Genomic DNA, 23947 nt, shown 5'->3' with positions numbered 1-23947 from the left:
ACAATACAACAAATTATCTGTGAATTTATATGGAACTAAATATGGAGCTTTCCATCTTTACTCTCCTCCCTGTTACGTTGCATTCGGAGATCGACTATAATTTATTGACAAACAAGCTCAGCTTTTCTGCATATTTACATGTATACATACATACAATTTACATGTATTAATTTTATTATTTATTATTATTTAAATAATATTTAACAAGGACAATTGACAGTTAATGGGTTAATAAAACTACCAAGATTACTTAACCATTAACCAATTGCTAGAATACAAGATGTTCAATAAACATTTATTTATTTATTGTTTGATCATTTTTATAATTATGTCACTTTGAGGCTTTTCCTGATTAGACAGTAATGATTATATTTTATTTTGTCTTGTGTTGCAGCTGATGTCAAAACACCCTTCAAAGCGCCTGGGCTGCAGCCAAGAGGGAGAGAGAGATATTAGGGAACATGCTTTCTTCCGTCGGATTGACTGGGAACGCCTGGAAAACAGAGAAGTACAGCCTCCATTCAAACCTAAAGTGGTAAGACAATCTATGCAGGTCTATAGATTTTCGACTTATGTATTTATTAATGCTATTCTGATTGATATACTGAAAAAAATTAAGAAAGCTCATACTGAGTTTCAACTATTTATGATGATTAAGATTAAGATACAGGGTTATTTAGTGTTGCAGGGATTGAACAGGGTTGTTATTACAAAGTTTACTCTCATTGTTTTTCTGGTGTTATTCTAATTTATTACCTCACCATGATTGAGCAAGCCAAGTTTTCTATCACTGAAAAGACACTGTGTAAATAAGTGGTCCTGCATGCAAATGTTGGCCTATTCATCCATCTTGACTGACTAAAAGTTTCAGAAATAATGATCCTTTTTGGGGGGATGGGACCACAGATCCCAGAGTGAAGTTTGAAGATTTTTATGGTACATATACCAAATAATTGTGTCTGATTTGGTCTCAGTCGTTACACAATGGTTCAACTTCTTTAGTAAGACTGCAAGACATCCAGCCTGTAATGCATTACAATATAATCTAATTTTGTCATGAATGCATTAAATACTTTTTCTGCATCAGGGAAAGACAGCATGTGTCATAACTTTTAAACAATCCTAAATTAGAAGAATGCTGCTCTAGAAACTGTTCTAGAAACATTGTAAAAATAAAAAAATGAGGTTTTAAAAGAAAAGTTGCTCCTTAACTGTACAAGATTATTTAACTGTACATCCAGGCGACACGGTTTCAGGTGTTACAGGATGGCATGTTGGTTCCTGTATATTTAAAAAATTGTAACTGTATATTTCATCAAGTAAAAGAAAGTTAAGAACTACCAGAATTGGCTTTTACCTTAAAATGTACTGATAACCACCATAATAATACAGGCAGTGAAATAGTAAGTCACACAATGAATCAGAGTTCATAGTGTTCATTGATCTCATTGTGTAAAGATGTTGCACAGGGTCATACACAAAAACAAAACATAAAACAATACAATATGTAAGGAATAATTGACGACGGGCCGTTTAATTATTGTTCTAATAATTCAACGGTCTGGAGTCAATTATTCCGCTTATACTACGGTTACCTCACTTTGAAGCATTGTTCAGATGATATATTTCAAGATGTTTCTCAAATTTTTGTCATTAAAACGCTCTTGTGTGTTGGACTAATTTCTTACTCATCTAATCCCAAGCCTCCGTTGCCAATTCAAAAACATAATTTTAGATCTAGTAACGGAGGTTTGAGCCACTGATAGCAGACTAATGCAGTTATTAAAGAAAGAGATAGAGAGAGAGAGAGAGAGAGAGAGAGATTGCAATAATGCGACAGAAAAGAATGTGCGTCAATATTATTTAATTAATTTATTTATTCATTCATTCATTTGAATTATTTAGTTTTTTTTTTTTTTTTTCTATTATTGACAGTAGGCTAGCCTAATAAATGAAACACAAAGCCCTTTTAACAAGTAGGCCTATCAATATTTATTTATTTGTTATATTATCTGCAATAATAAGGAAAACCCGTGCAGCGGGACTATCAATTTATTTAAATATTCAGTTTAATTTTCTATTGATTATAAATAGGACTATATACTTTTAATCAAATTAAACTGCACATTTCCATTGACTGTGAAGTTAGACATCAAAATGGCAGATCAAGCGCATGGGGCTGCATGTTTTTTTTTTGTTATGAATTGTATCCAATTTTCCGTTTTTACAGTTAACTACGCGAAGTGATATGGAACTGTAATGCGGTCAAGACCTGCCTGGAACTACTTTAGCCGTGCGTTTCCCTGAAAATAATTGCACACCTTAGAACGTTTGTCAACCAATCAGATCCAAGCATTCAACAGCCCTGTAGTATAAACATTTCACCATATATGGTAAAGGTAACTTGCAATTAACCAATTAACAGGTTTTTACTGTTGCATTTATTCTGTAAAAATTCTGAACAAGAAAAGTATTGATTGATCTGCAATCTATAAAACTCATATAGAACAGCAACACTGGTAGCACAAAGAACAGTGATAACCACTCTGATGTGTACACTGATGTGTAATTTCTATGCCCTTTTTGTTCTAATCATTCTAGTTCCCTTTCGAGGGAACTCGCACTGCGTCTTTGGGGGACGCTCGTATCTTGTGTTGCCGATGCAATGTGTAGATTACGAGACCGGTTAAATGAATGAATATTATCTTCATTCAGACTGTGTCTCACTTGTCTGGTGTTTATGGCTGCATTCAATTCTGAGGAATTAAAAAGGTGAAATAAACATCTGACTAAGCTGGGAGCAGATCATGCATGGGCAGTTCTCAAGGGGGCTGCCTGCACGCACTATGAGCCGAGCTCCTAGTTTAAGCAGAAGCGAATGAGTGGTTACCCCTCGAGCCCCCCCTGAGAAAGCCTGGGGGTCAAAGCAACACTCTTGCCCGATGCTTTCCAAAGAGAAAACAGATCTGAGGACTGTTATTTTCTCAAAGGCGGCTTCGGGTAAGGGGTCCTGACGCTATGCGAAGACCTCTGAGGGTGCCCCCTCGGGAGCGGCAAGTTCTCGCTCCTCCATGGAGCCCTCAGGAAATTGATCTTTGTATCCCACCGTCAAGTGTGCTTCGGGAAACATCGGTGTCCGCCCCAAAGGCTTGCGACCAGGCAGTGTTCGTGTCCGCATACCGAAAATTGTTTTTGATTATTCCCTGCCGGAGAAACAAGACAAAAATAGCTGCCCTTCAATATTTATGTTCAGAGGTCTTCTCAAGAAAGTCGGACCAGTAGCTGGTGTGTTTCGGGTCACCCAAGAAGGGGCTCCCCGCCTCCTAACAGACCATCAGCAACTGGATAGTTCAGGCTATTTCCCTGGCCTATCAGGTTCGTGGTCTGTCTTCACCTTTGGCCGTAAGGGCTCACTCAACCAGAGGCATGGCGTCCTCTAGAGCCCTCCTCTCAGGGGCCCCTATCCAGAAAGTTTGTGATGCTGCTGGATGGGCCACCCCTCATACATTTACAAGGTTTTATAGTCTCCTCCTTTCTATGCCGGGGGCACGAGTGCTCTCGTCCTAAGTTGTGCCTGTGACAGCTTCACACTAGGACAGGTGGGGTTCATTGTTGCATAGTGGTTATTCGTTTCCCAAAGTGTTGTTACAGATGCAGTGTGAGTTCCCTCGAAAGGGAACATCTTGGGTTACGACTGTAACCCTTGCTCCCTGTGAAGGGAATGAGACACTGCGTCCCTTTGCCTGGGAGCGACTTGCTTCATCACAGAAGCTAACTCTGTTGTGTACCGGCGTTCCTTTGTAGCTTCTGTGTATGCTGTCACATGCTACGTCACGACGCAGCACCAATCAGGATTGGATTAGTTTTGTTCATACTTCAGACATGTTACGCTTAGGGCGTTCCCAAAATTGTAGTTTCCGATGCAGTGTCTTCTCAGGGAACAAGGGTTACAGTTGTAACTCGAAGCGTTTTTCAATGTTATTTGGTGAAACGTATCATGAATTGCTTTTCTGAGACAGTGACTGTGTAGGAAGTGAGAATATTTTTCCAAGATACTAAAAGAATAGAGATAGAGCTATTTGTCATATTAAATAGCTTTAAATTAAACTGTCCATTGTACAGTTGTGTGTATGTGTCTGGGAAATGAGCAAGAGAGAGAGAGAGAGGGAGAGGGATGAGCTGCAAAAGCAGTCTGCAAACATATATATGACTTCTAAAGTGGGTCACATTGCAGTTGTTACCCCTACACAAGCACACATTCTCACCCATACATATATCATTGAATAGGGCATTCCGTCACATCCCAGGGGACAAAACAGAAAAGAAGAGAGGGGTTAGTTTGTCTTGAGTGTGTGTGTGTGTGTGTGTGTGTGTGTGTGTGTGTGTGTGTGTGTGTGTGTGTGTGTGTGTGTGTGTGTGTGTGTGTGTGTGTGTTATAAACATCACCCTTCACTTTTAATATTATTTAGTTTGTTTGTTTATTTTCAAAAGTTGCCTAACGTCCCCTCAGGACATCCTGAAGCTGAAATGCAGCTACTTCCTATGGCCAAAAGTAGGCCAGAGAACAGACCCCATGTCCCTTTCACACTAATGGGTGGGGGTTAAACAGGCTAAATTCACCACAGCTACCATTTCAAACATTTAGCCAATCATTAGTTCCACTGCTGACGTAGGGAGTGTCCTACATGGGCCTCTGTGTCGAAAAACTGGTCTCTGTATTTGTGTGATTATGACAGTTGCAGCTTTAAATGACTGGATGTTTACATTGTTTATCCTTTGCCTATGTTTGTTGGTGTGTTTAAGAGCTTGTAAGAACACGATCAAATTCCTCTTCAGCTTTTCATAATTCATAAACGATGGTAAAATCTGCCTCATAAGAGAGCATGACACAGGAATTTGTGTCTGAGCATATCTCTCAGTGCTTGAGTCACCATTAATCTCTCCTTTCAAATATGTCATACAATGAGAAGGGGGAGGGGTGTCTTCTATTTTAAGACACATCTTGAGCTGCATGACTTATAGAATCTGACAGCTTTACAAAAGGAAACTCTTTTATTTTTTTCCTTTACATACATAGGCACGATTAAAGGAATAGTTCACCCAAAAATGAAAATTCTGTCAACATTTCACTCTCATGTCATTCCAAACCCATCAGCCATTTAGTCCAGTCATTTTAAGCCAAAATGGGGGTCAACCGTGAACAAATTGCAACAGAAGCAAACTCAACTGATTTTGTATCCTCAATATGTCCTGAGTAAGGAAAAAAAAGCCCCGAAGAATCCCATTAGGGGAAAGTTTCAAAAAAGACCCAAATATAGCCTATTCATACGCCTATTCATTCTTTTTCTTACGTGAATAGGGTAAACATTTTAACCTTTAGATATCACCATTAAAATTACTGAGTGGATTACTTGCATCAAGACAAACAAAAAAATGTATTACAAGTTTTTTTAAATTGTTTGTTAACATGGACAAACGGTGCATAATCTAATTACGTATGTGCTAATTTGCATAAATAACACACCAGGTCTAAACATTGGGTATAGCCAGGTGAAAATGTCTTGTTGAATCTTGTTGACATATAACAGTAAAATACTTAATGTTAAGGTTTGAATGGGACCCATTTAGGCTACCCATGAGCATTAATACATAGAGGCAGGAAGAAGTACTTTAGAAACCAGCCTTTATTCATTTTTAAGAGATTGGGTTTGGGGCTGGGTCCGTGGGACTGTTTCTGGGGGACGAGTCTGAGGGAAGAACAGGAGACAATGGTAAGGAGAATGCAGAAGACAAAAGGTAGGCAAAATAAAAAGTGAATCCCCAGAAACAGGCCCACGGACCCAGCCCCAAACCCCATCTCTGCAATAATAATGAATAAAGGCTGGTTTAAAGTACTTCTTCCTGCCTCTATGTATTAATGCTCATGGGTAGCCTAAATGGGTCACATTCAGACCTTAACATTAAGTATTTTACTGTTATGTGTCAACAAGATTCAACAAGACATTTTCACCTGGCTATACCCAATGTTTAGATCTGTTGTGGTATTTATGCAAATTAGCACATACGTAATTAGATTATGCACCGTTTGTCCATGTTAACAAACAATTTCAAAAAACTTGTAATACATTTTTTGTATTGTCTTGATGCAAGTAATCCACTCAGTAATTTTCATGGTGATATCTAAAGGTTAAATTTTTTACCCTATTCACGTAAGAAAAAGAATGAATAGGCGTATGAATAGGCTATATTTGGGTCTTTTTCGAAACTTTCCCCTAATGGGATTCTTCAGGGCTTTTTTTTTTCCTTACTCAGGACATATTGAGGGTACAAAATCAGTTGAGTTCGCGTCTGTTGCAATTTGTTCAACCTTCATAAAATGACTGGACTAATTGGCTAATCTTCAAAACACAATTTAAGAGAGGCTTTTATTCACATATAAACACATACATAGAGAGCATCAAATATGGTAAACAGAAACTTGTGCAGGCATCACATGCTAGAACAAACTTCACTGGTTCTAATGCATCTCACGCACACATATGTGCTCTAATGTATGTGTGTCGATCATTGTTTAGATGTAAATAAAAGGCTAAATTAAACTGTTCATCATATAAAGCGATCATATCTGGTCTCAAGATTTAACCACTAGATTCATATTGATTTCTTATTACCTTTTTGGATCATCTAATTTTAGGTTTTCTGGGGCCGCATTTATAAAATGTGCTTATGCACGGATTTTAACTTAGAGTGTGCGTACACTAAAATCCACTCCAACGTTCATATTTATAAAATCGGTCTTTGACATGGAAAAGTGCTTAGCACCATGTCAGGTTTTAAGCAGGTGTACACACTTTTCCTTGTGGCAGAGAGTCCAAGTACTGCAGGTATTTGGACGTTGACTGGTGCTCTTTTATATGTTAATGACATTAATTAGGGGGCGTTTACAAGGCGGAGATCTGAAACAATCCAGCTGCGCACAATTTCAAGATCATTTGCGATGTATAGGTTTCACATCTGGAAGAAAGTTGTACGCACACCTCTTTTTGGGTACATATGATTTGTGAACGAACGCATGCACACAAAAAAGTGGAGAGACAGAAACCTCCTAGGTTTCATTAAAAATGTCTTAATTTTTTTTCAAAGATTAACCAAAGTCGTATGGGTTTGGAATGACATGAGGGTGAGCAAATGATTACAGAATTAACATTTTTGAGTGAACAATTTTAATGCAACAAATTTCTACACATATGTTTTTTTAATAGTTCATTGTAATACATTATTGCGTTAAATTGACAGCCAAACATTAAGTGACATCATACAAGAAAATGTTGGCTGTTGTTCTTGTATTAAAACAATTTGTGAAAGCTTTAACATGAATAGGCTGAAAACTGCACACCCTATAGGGGAGAGTGGGGTGATTTGTGCCAGTTTTTACTCAAAGTGACTTTAAAGTGAGGCCATGGCAGTAATGCCTTCAACTTAAGGATGTACATATATTTCAGGATGTGGTGCATCCATGAGAACAATAACTTTGGATCTGAAATAAATTGTTTCAGAAATATAGCTCTTGGAAAAAAAGTGGTCTCATGGCACAACTTGCCCCTGGTGCGGGGGAAGTTGTGCCTTTGGGGGAATACATTGGGGGTAAATTGTGCCAGTGATTTCTGAAATAAAACAGAACATTTTAATGTTATGAACCATAATGCTATATGAAAGCAAGATAAATTCAATACAAAATTAATCATTTAAGGTTTATTTAGATATTTTCACCCTGGAATACCATAGCATGCGTTTTTCCTACTATGGTCAATTGCATAGGGATTTTGTATTGAACATAACTCTGGATCACAGTGTCATAGAGACAAGGGGGCGGGCTCATTTTACTCAGACGACCAATCAGTCTCTCAGGATCATTGTGAAGCTATCAAACTACGCCCTAGCAACCATTTAGAGCACCATAGCAACACAATATATGATATTTGTGAATCATTTCAGGCAAAAAGGCTTTGGCAATAGATGCCTGTTGACATAGCGCTGTCTGTCAATTATGTAACATATAAGAATAAAGTGACTAGGCTAATTTCTAAACATCCTATTGTGACATAGGCCACTTAAAAACGGAATAAAACTTCTCTTTAATAACATAGTGCAAACTCAAAACTGAAATCAGTGTTAGCTAAATTAAACAAATAACAGGCAGGCCTAAGTCAAACAATGATGAGGCATGCCCATCTCCTCACTTCTCAAGATTATCCCCTGTGAGTATGTAGGTCTAGGTGGTCTGGATCTGGCACAACTTAACCCAGGCCCTTTGGCACAAATCACCCCAGACCCACAAGTTTGAAAAACTAGCATGATCCAGCAGTTAAGAGCTAACATCATGCTAACTGTATAGACTCATTGTGTAGCCTACTAAAGCACTAAAACATGTGTGAAATGTTTTCAAACTTGTCTATAATTGTTCAGACACTACAATCAAAAAACCTTAATCATAGAAATTTTACTTTGAAAGGGAAAAAACAGTTTTTTGCACTAAAATATGCTTAACTCTCATGCCATGTGTCTCCCGTCTTTGGAGGACGAGTAAAATTGATTGCTTTTCAAAATGATGTGGACACATGACCAATTTCTTCTATGGTTTTCCAGAAAAAAGGGTGGAACTACTTCCCCCCTGGCACAAATCACCCCACTCTCCCCTAACCCACACATGTACGTATATATAATTGACCTTTCGCCGAGCCCCGCCCCCCTTAGTTACTGTTGCTACGTCCGACAAACAAATGGTCAAACACGACCAGCGCGACAGATTGCCATGACGGAAAGAGGTATACCCGTGCGTGTCAGTGACCTTTTTTGGAGCAATACCTCCGCGATATCCTCCAGATCGAGGCAAAAGGGGTTACAGTATATGCAGTGAAGGGATATATTCAAAATATAAAAATACGCAATGAAGGAGATCGACTACTACGTCTCTATCGAGGCTAATGCTTACCGGTGTTCACACATCATTTGTGATATGACAAAGAACGAGGAATCAAGTGTTTAAAAGCATTGAAAGACACTTACTGTTGTGTTTTTGTGTGAAAGAAAAAACTCTCTGAAAATAAAAGTGCTGTCAGCAATAATTTCTTATGTGTGTTTTTTCGCATAACACAATGACTAAAATTTTAAATGCTGCAAAACACATGAGAGTTAACGTTAACGTATATTCCCGATGCTGTAGTTTATTTGATCAGTCACTATATCATTAATTAAGCTTAATTTGACTTTTCAACTACAATTAGGCAGGGTGAACTGAAAGCTTTTACAATCTTTTAGCTATAACTTATATCATTGACAAAAGTATGTGGTACATTTTCTTCCAAAAATGATTTTCTTTCTCAAATTCATGCTTCAAGTTGACAAAGCACAATAAACGAAATCACACAATAACTGTTTAACCAGACATAGCCTTAATTTGCATCTAAATAACTTTCCTTGATTGTCTTTCATAATGCACTTACCATAATATTTATTAGGGGGGCAACGGATCACAAAAATCGCGGTTGAGACCATAATATTTATTAGTGGGGCAACGGATCAAATCGCAGTTCAGACCATAATATTTATTAGTGGGGCAACGGATCATAAAACTCGCGGTTCAGACAATATTATGTTTTTTGAGTTACAGATAGGATAGTTTTTCAGATCAGAAAAACAAAACAAAAAAAACTTTAAGTAGCCATTGATACCACAGCCAGCAGACGTATTTATGCTTTGTAATGTTCGACACATTTAACTGGGAGTGGGGCCGTCCACACTGTTTGTGTTTTCGGCTTTGGGAATGGAAAGAACACAACTCCTCCAGACAATCTCTCGGGGTATCTAGTGTCCGATTTACGAACGCCATGGGCGCGCACGCTTCACCATCTTACTAATGTTTGTCGGACCTGCTCACATAGTAACGGTTGCTATGATGTGTGATTGGACAATGGCCGTTTTGGGGGAGGGGCCGGCGAAAGGTCAATTTATATGGAACCTTGAATCATTGATTCGTCATAATAATAGGGTTATTATAGATGTTCTTTGGTACCTTTTCATACACATTGTATGGAGGTTAAAGAAGTCTACTAAATTAATATACCTCCTACTTAGAGTAGTTTAGTTAATTTGCCAAGATGCTCTGAGGTACAAAAGTATTCATGAGCCTATCATGGAAAATAGAAAATGAGAACTATGAGTCTATTGTGATTACAATGTTGTTTTGTCACACATAAGATTCATTAAGTTTCACATTACATTTTATTTTTTACACTACTTTTAATGAATTAAAGCAGAGTATTCATGTCAGAAGCTACTGTCAGGTGTCAGTGTGTCTGGCTTCCACAGCTGTGCAAACTAGTAGAGCCAATTGCATAATTCAGATGAAGAGGAACTAGGGCATATAATCTGAAATCTGAGGAGTGTTAATCTGTGCATTGGACATGAAGTAATTGGGAACAGAAGTATGAATAGGCATCAAAATCCCATATGTTCTACAAAGAATGTAAACACTTAAAACACTTTTCCTACAAACTAATCACTTAAAATCCCTTACATTTAGAATTCAAACTGAAGATAAAACAGTTACAACTATTAACCATGTTTGTTATCTGCCATACAACATCTATTTTACAAACGTATGACTTTGCCATTTGTGTCAAATTATATACATCTTCTGAGACTGTGATTAAAACTACATGGTTTTACTATTACAATAAACCTTGTCAAAAAAAATATTTTCTTTTCTGTAATCTTTTTCTCACTTGCTACCTCTTTTTTTGTTTTATAGTGTGGAAAGGGGGCAGAGAACTTTGACAAGTTCTTCACTCGCACACAGCCACAACTGACCCCTCCTGACGAGCTGGTTATCGCCAACATCGACCAGGCAGAATTCGATGGATTTTCCTTTGTCAACCCTCAATTCATCCATCCCTCCATCATTAACAGTGAATAAAACGGGAAAAAGAGGGAATGAATGTGAATCTACCAACTACCCCAAAACTCTGCCCTTACCTTTTACCATTTTATCTGTACTGTAACTAACGTTAAACCAAAACCACAATTACTGTATCTCAAAGACGTCCTGTCTTTTTATGTTTAAAAACCTAGCAAATCATTTTCCTATGTTTTGCATTATTTCAATTTAGGCCAGTCGAGGAGTTTACCTTAATGATTAAAAATAGTTTTAGAGATAAAAAAAATAAAAAAAAGACTGAGTAACACTTAAACTCTGTTTAGGAAGGGCTGTTTACATCACAAACTGACCATCTGGCTTTGTGCAGATCAGTTTTTAAAAGTCTAGGAGGTCATCTTATCTCAAACCACTGGTGGCTGACACAGAATGATTTCACCACATCTGCCCCAAGTCTCATAACAGATTCAGAGTTGTGTGCTTCCTAAAACAGTCTTCCCATTCAGGTTTTCTAAAGGTAATCGCCAAAGCCAATGGGGTTACTGACTTCCCCTTAGCACTATACCAATTTATCTTAATCTATTTACAGAAGTACTTCTAGTGTCAGTTTCAGTACTCTCTTTTTGGAGTCTTCAGTGTTTTCTCATTGGAAGTGTCATTAAATGTTTAAATCAAATATTGAACATTTCTCAGTCTTATATTTGTACATATTTCAGGTAAGAAAACAGTTTAACAACTTTTTGTTTGTTTTATGGTAAAAAGCGTGCCAAGAATTGCCGCAATCCACAAACCAACAGCTTTAGATGCGTGAAATAATAATGAAAAATTTCAGGTTTTAGGATATATTTTTTTTAATAATTAATATATATGTCAGTTCATATAAAATGGCTTTCTTTCACAGTAAACAGAGATACATTTTACCCATATAAAATATCAGACTAAAAAGGTATAACTTTGTTAACCCTTAAATTCAGCAAGTGTTTTAAAATATCCTCTTTTTGCCATATTAGAAAATATCCTAGGAACATGTGAAAAACCTGTGCGTGCGTGCGTGCGTGCGTGTGTGTGGTGTTTATTTTGTTTCAGTAATGTGCGATATTGAGAAAGACTGATAAATCACATACAAGTAATTGATTTGTAAATGTTAATTTCTGCTGTACCTGCAGAATTACCTTTACACCATTGTTTAGATTTAACACAACTTGCTGTAAAATATATCATCATTATGACACTTTTCTCCTGCTGCTTCAACTTTTTGCTAATACTTAATACAGGCTATTTAAACAATATAAGAACCTTTTTATACCAACTAAATGTGACTTCATTACATCACAAAGGTATGTCATTAGTGCAAATTTACAACTGAGGGAAACGAATGAAAGTGAATTTGCTTTAACATAAAACAGAAGTACAATTATCAGCTGGTTTACATGTTTTAGTAACTTTCATAGGCCACTTTTGTGATCATTGTCCCTTTTAAATGTGTAATTTTGTATTAACCATGTCATCACACAGTCAGCTGATATAATGCTAATATTCAGGTAGATATTTGTGTAATTGTTGTTATCATTGGTGTGTACTGCTCTAAACATTGTAAAATGACATGGAAATGACCTTGTAATTTGCATAATGAAATCATTTACAAATGTGTTTTCCCCATTTGATTTTCCAACTACATTTTGTCAAAAACAAAAATACTGCTTTTGGCTGTTATGTGTGACCTTATTGGATTCCATGGTTTTAAAGTGTTAGCTGATTGGCTGCTGTCATCTTACTATGGTCTGCTAACTTGTCTATGCTTGCATGTTTGGGTACGGAAAGGATCCACTTGAAAATAATTGTGTGCATTTCTGAAGAATGTTTTGCTATCAATGGAAGATTAAATTTGAGATTATAAGAGTATTACAGCATGTAGAATGAACCAGACAGATGCATATAAAATATTTTTCTCTTTTCACATAGTTAATATTGTAAACTCTGAACATCATTTTAAATATTTTAATGCCTTTATATTGTAGTTTTGTGGTGTAGTTTGTCCTGCTTCCCATCTTTTGCTTTTGTAAATTTCAGAATTAGATAAATTACTCAGATGGGAAAATCAGCTTGGTTAGATTTTAAATCACATGGTGTCAGGTTTGTTCTAGCACTAATATACTTGCCAGGTTTAAGGTTGTTGTTTTTTTTTGTTGTTTTTTTTTTTTGTCACTTAACCACAAATACATGGAAATTTGGCACCATAGCTGTAGTTTAGATCAGCTCACTTTTGTCTTCCCTTTTATTTCTGTGGATTTAATAAGATGTTGGTCTTGCTCTAGAAACCCTTCAGCGCTAAATTATCTTTCTTCAACTCTTATGCAAACTCCCAGCTTTCTTTCTTTTCTTGTGTCTCTCCAAAAACCTGCTTTGCATCAGTGCCATGCTGAACCCAGCAAGAGCAGTGTTGCACCACTATTCAATCCAGTATTTTGTGCACTAGTCTCATGTAGCTGTACTGTTAACTGAATGCTGTTACTGCTCCTGAGATGGCAGTATTGCATCTCTTGCTCTGTTTATCTGCCAATCAATCATGTGCACTACCTTGGCTGTTGTAAAGAAAGTTTCAAAGCCATTTTTTTTTAAAAAACAGGTTTAACATGGCATGCTTTGAGTTTCCTCTACTGTAAAATGATCCATCTGCCTTACCTACTCCTCACTATTCCTGTGCTGCTGAATGAATGATTGAATACATGAACGAATGAATGAACGAACTGCTAATATCATTGCTTGTTTCTTTGCCTCGGGTGTTTAGCTTCCCCTTGAAGGCATAATTCACCCAAAAATAAAAATTGTCTCAATATTTACTGACCCTTCTGATATTCAAAATCTGCATGACTTTCTTTCTTCTGCGAAGAAGATATTTGAAGATTGTTGGTAACCAAAGAGTTTTGGTTACCATTGACTTGCATTGAATAATAAAAAATAAAAAAACTTGTCATAATATCTAAGTCATACAGGTTTAGAATGACATGAGGGTGAGTAAATACAGAAATTAAATTTTTGTGTGAACTGTCAAATATATCTGCTCCTTTAGTCATCTCTTGTCAATTATAATGAATTCTTAATAATTTTTGACACCCAAAATATAAAAACAATAAAATGACCTTTTCTGCATTAATCAGCAATCCATGTGTTCCTGTACTTTAAGTTATGTGTTTGTAGAAGATGAAAGCAAGAATTTTGCTCCTTGTTTTATCACATTTTTCCCTATTTCTTTGTTGTTCTTTATGTGTCTGGTATTGTACATCACTTTGTTGTCCTTTTGCTTTGTGTGATTTAGTCGACCTGTTTTATTGACATCCGTTGAGTTGAAGATTGTTTTATATAGCATTTAGAGGACAGAATCAACAGAATGCCTTATTTTGCTCTCTTTCTGTCTCTCAATTAGAAAGGTCCTGAATTGATCCCAAAGCACTATCTCTGTTCCTATACTAATATCGATCCATAACCTATAAATAAAACATGTAAACTGTTGTATTTTGTAGCAGTGTATGTTAGTCCTGCGTTAGTTGTCTTAACATAATCTATGCTTTTCCAAGCAATCCATGTTGCCATTTATACCTAATGTATGATATTGCAAATAAAGAAGGGAAAATGAAACTCAGTCTGTAGATGTCCCTTCAGTCTGATGATCCTGACACTGGCTGTGGTGATCTGTGATCTTCTCTCCTGTACCAGAGCAGGGTGCAGATAAAAATTTCATGCTAAGAGAGTCAAAAGAAGCATTAAATGGTCATTCTGAATATTTTATCCAGCTGTTCATGACATTGTTAGTTCTCTTACCAAAAATTAATTAGCTGTAAACCACGAAATTCCACTCTGTATTAAAACCCTATACAGACAATAGACAGCTTTGTGTGTGTGTGTGTGTGTGTGTGTGTGTGTGTGTGTGTGTGTGTGTGTGTGTGTGTGTGTGTGTGTGTGTGTGTGTGTGTGTGTGTACATGTTTTTTCTATCCCAGTGGAGACTTCAACCTGAATGCACACAGACTCATGGGGACTCGTGTCACCATGAGGACCTAAATTGAGGTCCCCATGAGGAAACAAGCTAATAAATCATACAGAATGATTTTTTTTTTTTTTTTTTTTTAATGTAAAAATGCAGAAAGTGTTGTGTGATGGGTAGGTTTAGGGGTAGGGTTAGTGTAAGGGGAAATAATATGCAGTTTGTACAGAATAAAAACCATTACATCTATGGAGAGTCCCCACATAGTAAACCGTGTGTGTGTGTCTGTCTGTCTGACCAATTTCAGACTTTTACAAGCCTGTGTTTTGGGGTCTTTTACTTTTAAGTTATCTAATTATTAGTGAAGCTGGACATTAATCTCCCAACAGAGTACTGATACCCAAAACACACCAACTAAATCTGCATGGTGCATCTATAGACTGCCCATGGACCAGCACAATTTGCATTGTGCACAAAAGCCCTGTCCCAAGGGCTAATAGGAGACATATGGGGTCTGGGGAAATCTAGATTATTGAATGATCTGTAACTTTATCACATGCTGTTTTTGTTATTATTATCGATCACAGATTTAACTGACCCTAAATATCAAACTAAAAAAAAAAATAATAATAATAATAATAAAACAATAACTATGTTTTGCTGTTTTATATGTCAGTCACACAACCCCTTCCTAAGTGAAATGGTAACTTTATGCCAGTAGTCAGGCTCTAAGCTACAACAATAACACATTACTCCAAATAGGCTACATCCCCCAAAACATAACAACAGACATGAACCACATGCCATACTCTACATTATATTTAAAACCAATAACACAGGAGTAATGACACATTTCGCATACACACAGCCGTTGTGTCGTTGTCAGTCCGTGACCGGTCAGTGACGTGCAGAGAGAGGGAGAGGGATGTTAGGGCATCACCAACATTAAGCCGAATGGCGCGTCTCACCATAAACATGTGTGAAGGGTTCTAGAGGTTCGTCTGGCTTCAGCAAACCTCTCTGTGATGAGATAAAGGCTGTTGAACATTTGCTTGCATTATTGCGCTTTATCAGAGAAGAACTGAAGAACGCGAGGTACACAGGCACGTCTCAGCGCAGGTATGTGGAACTAATTAGCCTATAACTCTATTGCTTGCGTTGTTTTATGGCATTGCTTAGTCTTGGCTCATTTGCAGATTTAAAGTATCTACTATAAAATTTGATAAGACGGGTTCAGAATCCAGTGAACATCAATGTTTTCCACAGTTCCTTGTTATATTTGAGAAAAAAATCAGAAACTTCCCCCCAGAAACTAATTTCATTAGCTGGGAATGATTTTTGGGCTATGTGCTTTTTTTGTCATTAAGCGCAAATGGTGTAGAAAAAGATGGACTCAGCATTTACAAAAGTTAAAGTTGAATCATTGTCGTTCTGTGTCATATGTGAAACAGTGCGTCTCTTGGAGCCTTAGAGCAAAACATATAAGAGGTCTTTACAAGACAAACAACACCTCAGTGAAGACAACCATTAAATGCTATCAATACATGACAATACAATACAATACAATACATGTTTGTATATATATATATATATATATATATATATATATATATATATATATATATATATATATACATACATACATACATATGTTTGTTTGTATGTATATATATATATATATATATATATATATATATATATATATGACTAAATAATCTATTAGATAATCTATCTATTTTAATGACTAAAATCTATTTCTGACTATTATTTAGATTATTGAAATAGATCATTTAGTCAGAAATAGATTATATATATCTATCTATTTCTGACTAAATAATCTATTTCAATAATCTAAATAATCTATTTTAATGACTATAATCTATTTCTGACTAATATATATATATATATATATTAGAAAATACATGCACAATAGTGCACGGAAGGGAGAATAATGATGGCTGCCACAGTGTATTCTGTTGTTGTAAATGGGTTCACAGATTCAGCACCAAGGACAGATTCCCTGCAAGAGCCTGAAGTAATTTGCTGTCATTCCGAATTTTATAGTCCATGTAATAATATACCACCACATGCACTCTTGATTACAACTACTAATATTTTTTACCAAAACGTTTAATCTTATGTTTTGTATTGTATATACCCAGGGCAATATGGGGCACCAGTTTATCCAATGAACCTCCGTTGATTATGGACTGCATTCATATGGCCTAAGGCCACCAAAGCGCTTTACATAGCCTCACATTCACCCATTCACACACTCATTCATACACCGACGGCGGTGTCTGCCATGCAAGGCACCATCCAGCTCGTCGGGAGCAGCTGGGGTTAGGTGTCTTGCTCATGGACACCTCGACACTTGGTCAGGTGGAACCGGGGATTGAACCACCAACCTTCCAGTTTGTAGACAACCTACATGAACCACTGAGCCTGAGCCACATGATTATATTATGAGAGTGCTTACTCTTGTTCTGTCAAATGGAGCGATCTACTGTAGTTTTGCCGTGGTGTGACGCATGTTGGCAGTGTAGACACTGTATGCATTTAAAGTTATTATTCAAATTGCATAAATTTTTGTTGACATAATTTATAGCCTTTATCTGTTTTAGTCAGACTTTTCCACTTATCCATCATATGTATGACCATATTGCAGTGAATGACATGAAGAGAAATACCAGGGTGCGTCTCAATCAGCTTCCTAGTTTAGTAATGAGGGAACTGATCAGGGAGTCAGCCATTTTAAGGGCTGTCTCAGTAGCAAAATTCTTCCAGTGCACTGAAACGTTCACTGTTTAAAACCAGGGAGCATCGATGGTCACTATGTTCTCTTAACTGGAATTCAGGAACACTAAACAAAAATCACCTTGAGCCAACTCAATACACATCATGACATGCAAAAGATGTTTTTTTTTAAAAAAAAACAGTTATTTAATGATATATTTCAGCATGAACATACATCACTAGGCAGGTAATTAGCATAATCTAGCTAACATTAACAATTTATTTAACAATGTGCGGACGATTTTTACACGTCCCTGCAACATTTCAAAGAATTTAGCATAATGTGCTTTTAAATAACAAAAACAAATAATGTCAGAAAGATGTCTGTGCTGCTTTTTTTCATAAATACCAGTAGTGACGTTTTACAATGAGGACGTTGTCATGTTGTCGGAAATAGAGGCAGTGTCCCAATGTGTAATGAATCAGGGTACTTGCCAGTGCCAGAATTCGTACACAAAAAACATATTCATGATATAGAGAGCTAGGGAGCTGACTGAGACACACTCCAATAAATATATATATTTTAATCATTAGGCACAGTTTAAAGGTTTGACATATTGCACAAATTGTATTTGACTGAAGTACTTGTATTTAAAATGTACCCATTATACATTCTACCAAAAACTGTTCTAGATTAGAGTTTTGGGCACTGGTAGGGAGTCTGTGAGATCTTTTATGAAAAGTTTTTTTTTTTTTTTTTTTACCCTTTTATGATAATTTTCAGCTTGAAATTGTATAGGGTAGTTTTGATTGGACATTGGGCTAATTTTGTTATGCAAATCTGGGAACCCTATCATTGGGTTTAATATCCATACCAAGGCCAAGTTGTTCAAAAGTAATCTGATCGGATTTCGGCTATCGGATTGGATCAAATCTTTAAAATGGGTTGCTCAAAAGAAAAAGAAAAAGGACTGTGAAATCGGATAAGATCATGTAATCCAATCTTGGTTTGATCTGGAGCAAAACTTCAGTATGTGTTGTTCAAAATTTTAGGAAGGCCTGGGATACCTTAGATCCAAAAAAATAAAATAAAATCAGGATTATCCTTATCCCAGCAGAAGGGTTTTAGGAACATAATGTAATAAAAATGTAAAATTGGTCAAATAATACAACATTAGTACGTAGTATACTTATTCATATTTTGCAACTAATTTTCTTACAGTGATAAAGTAAAGTACACACACACACACACACACACATTAGACTACCTGTTAAGCCTTTCAGTAGAGTAATGTAAAAAAAAAAAAAAAGAGATTTTGTTGCCATAAAATAATCCCGACTTTTTTTTAATCATTGTATCTTAATCACGCAATCATCAGAGATGAACCAGTCAAAAGTAGTTTCTAACAACTGCATCCCTTATTGCACATATATTTGATTTATTTATTTGTGGTAGGTCAGATGAGAGGCTACAGAGCCCAAAAGGGACATGTTGAAAGAAAAAAACATATGAGATGGGAGAAAAAATGTATATGTTAATGCTGTTGCTTTCTCTTGCAAATGGTTTGCATTCCTCAGAGAAGCTTTGTGTTTGATTGAGTTTACTTGTATTTTTTCTTCAAATAAAAACACTTAAAGTGACCCCACAGTGACTATTCTACCTGTAGTTTTTTACATAACTATCAGCCTACATTGTGAAATGTGACCCTATTTAGAGCACTAGTAATCTGGATTTGGTCATTTGAAAAGGTGTGTATCTTGATCATGGTGATCCAATTCAATCTTTTTTTTTTAAACGGCACAAAAGTAAGATGGGTTACCTGATCATGGATAGCAAAACATGGGATTTCCAAATCCATATAAATCTGATCTAGATGAAACTTTTTGAACAACTGGGCAAAGGTCGCAGAAAACAAACACAGACTGTACCCAATCTAAAATTCACAGGCATTTATGAACAATATTACACTTCCAGTCATGTAATAATGTGCAGTGATGTCACTTTGAAAAAACTTCCTGCAACATGGCTGCCTTTAATAGGGGAAACTACAAAAAATGAGTGTAAATCAATCAATCAATCAATCAATATTTATTTAGAAAGCACATTTAAAAACAACCAAAGTTGTTTCTTTCTTACTTTCTGTCCATGATCAGCTGTATAAATTGTGTGAAGGAAAATCCTCTGTGACTAAGTACACTCTGTAATTTCGCACTCTGACATCGGCCAGTGGCTGGATTGAGGCAGCTTTAATTACTGCATATCATGGGTCTCGAACCACCACTGCAGCTGCAACTCTCTGTCTACGATGACACCATTGGTCTGGAAAATCTCATCCATTGTTCCATTCGCATATCCCAGTGCATCTCCGCCTGCCAACTGAAAGTTTTCGCCCTGCAATCCCCAGCTGCTGCCAGCACCAGCATATCATCATCATCATCATCATGTCCCATCATGTCCCATGTCCCTTAGGAGTACGTTGGTGCACCACAGATATTCTATTGACCAGCTCTCTCCACTTCTCTCTGTCCTCTGCGGTTCTCATAGCTTGGCTGAGCTTCAAATCAGTCTTCAATTCACTCTCGGATATTATCTTCCCATCTCTTTTTTTCCCATCTCTTCCAGTCTCCATCGCTTCCTGCTACATTGTACAGTGCTTTAAAGGATGGTTTTTGATAGGCCTGATGATCTGGTGATATGACCATACCATCTCAGCTTTCTCTTCTTGACCGTTACGAGCAAGTCATCATATGGTCCGATGGCTTGATTGATCGTCTGCCAGACTTCGTTGTTTGTGACTTGCTGTGTATAGGAAATAACCAGGATTCTTCTGTTGCACTTCATCTCCATGCTTTGAATTCTTCTGTGAGTAATCTCACTTTTAGTCCAAGACCAATGTTTTTGTCTCTCCAGATGGGCTTAAGGCACGTCGGTGCAGCATTTGTTTGAGCTATCCTGGCGAGAACTTCTTGCCTGGACCCTTTGTCAGAGACTATAGCTTAAAATTGGTTTACTTAAAATTCTGTACGGTCTCAAGTACTTGCCTGTTGACTTTAATGTGTATACTGATGCCATTTTCTGACAGATTATGTGATTTGATTTGCAATAAAATTTTGTAAAGTCAAGATTCAGCTCAGTATTCCAACGCATTCTCATCCTAGGGCGTCATATACTGACGCTTTTGACATTTCGTCTACATCGAACGCACATGGCACCCTTTAGCGTCAATATGACACGCACAGAGCTTTGTTCGGTTATGGGTAGGTTTAGGTCTGGGGTAGGGTTAGGGTTAGACCGCTAGGAGGCGCCTTCTGGCCCATATCTATCTGCGTCTCATATTGACGCTAAAGGGTGCCATGTGCGTTCGATGTAGACGAAATGTCAAAAGCGTCAGTATATGACGCCTTGGGATGAGAACAGGCTGAATATTCTCAATAGTGTGCAGCACACACTCTAAATTAAAGGAGTACAACATGCCTTTAACTTTACACCCCTCCACTGTCTTGTAGTCTAGCAAATGGAGTGTTCCTTTCTATTAATGTTCATTTTGTCAGCTATTTTTTTATTTTATTTAGTCTCAGTCCTGAGTCAAATGTACTCTTAGTTGTTAACATATTTCCTCAACCATGTCCTGTTTTTGTTTAGTCAAGTTTTAGTAGACTAAATATCTGAGCATTTTAGTCTAGTTTTTGTCATGCTGCATAATGGTTAAATTGATAATCCCAATTATTTTGCTCAAAATTATAATCATAACGATTGTTGTCATTTGAAAAATGTATATTCATCAGAATTATTGCACTTTCAGCTATAAGCACAAATCAAGAGAATGCCAACCCATGCACATGGTTTATTTTACCTTATCTAGTTTCATTTATCATATGCCTACTGGTAAAACAAAAAACTTCTCTCAAAAATTAAAACAGTGAAATTCTAATAAATCCAATCTAATAAATCCATTAATTTAATGTTTTTCTATTAAAACGAGAGCAAAAAAGACTTGTGAAAAGTGCAGTTATTCAGTAACCACAATCAATAGGTTATAGTCGAGATGCATGTTTGGATTTATTGCAGTTCATCATCGAGAAGGTTTGATCACAGATATATTCGTAGCAAACAGCGCAAGCACCTCGTGACAGAACACAGACCAACTGAATGACACTGAAAAAATTTGTCTCTTTTCACAAAGAGGGGTTTTGGTTAAATTTTTTATTTATTTTTTACTACATTTAGTCTTGTCTTTCATCAAGGATGTTGTGTTTATTTAGTCACATAATGATGTTGGTGTTAAGTTTAAAACTAGATTAAAGATGCATCTCTTCAGCCAGGCATTCATATAATATTTTTAATCTTACAGTTAAATCCGGTCTCTAGTTCATAAACGCCAGAGGAGAACTGGCCCCCGACTGAGCCTGGGTTCTCCCAAGGTTTTTTTTTCTCCATTAGGTCACCTGATGGAGTTTTAGGTCACCATTAGGTCACCTGATGGAGTTTTTCGGTTCCTTGCCACTGTTGCCTTTGGCTTGCTCAGTTGGGGATATTTTGTGGATATTTAATTTAATTTTATCAATCAATAAATTCCACTAGAAACAAACCTTGTTGTATTATTTTAATTTAATACTGTGAAGCTGCTGTGATACAATCTGTATTGTGAAAAGCGCTATACAAATATACTTGACTTGACTTGACTTAACTCGTCTTCGTCTCGTCTTAGTCATGAAATAAAAAGGTCGTCAACAAACATTTTTTGTCATAGATTTCGTTAATGAAATTAACACTACTTTCTATCCAGTAGATGGTTAGCTTCTATGGGGTAGAACAGAAGTGCCCTCACTCAGTTGCTTAGTAAGACTACCACACAAAGAGGGCAGTCATGCTTTTGCTCTGGGACACATTTTTCACATCACATCCACATTGCAGCCTTTTGCGATTAGCTAATCGCAACGTTTCAAATCGTGATTGCGATTCGATTTCAATTAATCGTTCAGGCCTAATTTCCTTTCCATAGGCATGGGTGGTCATTCTACCAAGCTAGCCAGTTCTTTTTCTTCTCCATCTAGCCCATCAATGTCATCTCCAAAATGGAGGTTTGTGATTGTTCTTCCAGTGATTGTGATTGGGCTGAAGGTTCCCTCATGGTTTTCCAGGAGCGTCAGTCATGATGCGCTTCAGGAAGATGTTGAAGAGAGTAGGAGAAAGTAGGCATCCTTGACGTACACCGACTGTCGTCTTTAACCAACTACCAATGGCTCCTTTGTGGAGGACTGCACTGGTGGCCTTTTCATACAGGTGGCTTGATGAATCTAATAAGGTTGGGGCTGATGTTATACTTCCTCATGGTCACCCACAAAGCTGCATGGCAAACCCGGTCAAAGGCTTTTTTAAAGTCCACGAACACATGATAAAGATGTTGCTGATGTTGCAAGTACCTCTTGCAGATGATTCTTAAATTAAAAATCTGTTTAGTGGTACTACGTCCTGTCCTGAATCCGGCCTGTTCTTCTGCGATTGTATGTTCAGCTTGAGATTCCAACCTTTTCAGTATTATCTTCAGTAGGACTTTACTGGGTGGCTAATGAGACTAATGGTACGATAATTTTAACATTGTTGAAGATTGCCTTTTTAGGAAGCATTACGATAAGTAGTCCAAGTTGTAGGCCACTCCCCATTTTGCCAGATCTTGTTGCAAATGATAAGGGCATTGATCATTGTTTCTCCCCCTGCTTGTAGCAGTTCAGCTGGAATGTTGTCCACTCCCACTGACTTTGCTTTCTTCAAAGATCATATTTCTGCTTCAACTACTTCTCGTAGAATAGGAAGGCTGTCTTTATTTATCTGGGGATATGTCAGTACTGCCGGATCCCCATTGGGTGTGTAGTTGTATAGTTCAGAGCAGTACTCCATCCATCTGTCGTGGATTTCTTGCTCTTCTGTGAGGCAGTTACCTGCCTTGTTATTGATTGTGGACACTCTGGGTTTTTTTCACATTTGTTAGTTTCTTCATGGTCTGATATGCCTTCTTACTGTTGTAATGGTTCAGGCTATTTTATATTTCCTGGCACTGGTCTTCTATTCAGGTCTCTTTTTCTGTATTCATGGATTTTCTTATTTCCTTATTGATCGCTCCGTAAGTATCAGCTCCCTCAGGTGTATTTTCTTCAGTTCTGTATATTTATTGCACATGTCCAGAAACCAGCGCTAGCACCCAAACCTATGCAAATTGACGATTCTCACCCTCAGAGAAACAGTGACGCATCCAAAATAATTTATGCTTATTCTGTGGTGCTAATGGTAATCTACTT

General features: G+C 37.0%; 3 protein-coding genes across 4 annotated transcripts in view; all 3 read left to right on the top strand.

The window, feature by feature from the left end:
* prkcaa (protein kinase C, alpha, a) overlaps positions 1 to 14578 on the top strand; it is a 233676-nt gene extending 219098 nt beyond the window's left edge. For both annotated transcript variants that reach the window (XM_079883299.1, XM_079883300.1), the window contains 2 exons: positions 395 to 535; positions 10811 to 14578. In XM_079883299.1, the coding sequence (XP_079739425.1) occupies positions 395 to 535; positions 10811 to 10975 (306 nt within the window). In that variant the 3' untranslated portion in view covers positions 10976 to 14578. The remainder of the gene's footprint in view (positions 1 to 394; positions 536 to 10810) is intronic.
* Positions 1 to 23947, top strand: part of LOC307166205 (craniofacial development protein 2-like) — a gene marked incomplete at its 3' end in the record, with an annotated part of 193535 nt that overhangs the window by 165375 nt on the left and 4213 nt on the right. The gene's annotated exons all lie outside the window — the stretch shown is intronic.
* The window catches only part of cacng5a (calcium channel, voltage-dependent, gamma subunit 5a), a 95852-nt gene continuing 87718 nt past the window's right edge, over positions 15814 to 23947 (top strand). Inside the window, exon 1 of the mRNA XM_079883322.1 lies at positions 15814 to 16033. The gene's annotated coding sequence lies outside the window, so the exon portion shown is untranslated. The remainder of the gene's footprint in view (positions 16034 to 23947) is intronic.

The sequence above is a fragment of the Squalius cephalus genome (assembly GCF_949319135.1).
Source record: "Squalius cephalus genome assembly, chromosome: 10".
NCBI classification, from domain to species: domain Eukaryota; kingdom Metazoa; phylum Chordata; class Actinopteri; order Cypriniformes; family Leuciscidae; genus Squalius; species Squalius cephalus.
The sequence above is the reverse complement of the archived record's forward strand: the minus strand, read 5'-3'. Positions and strand labels throughout refer to the sequence as shown.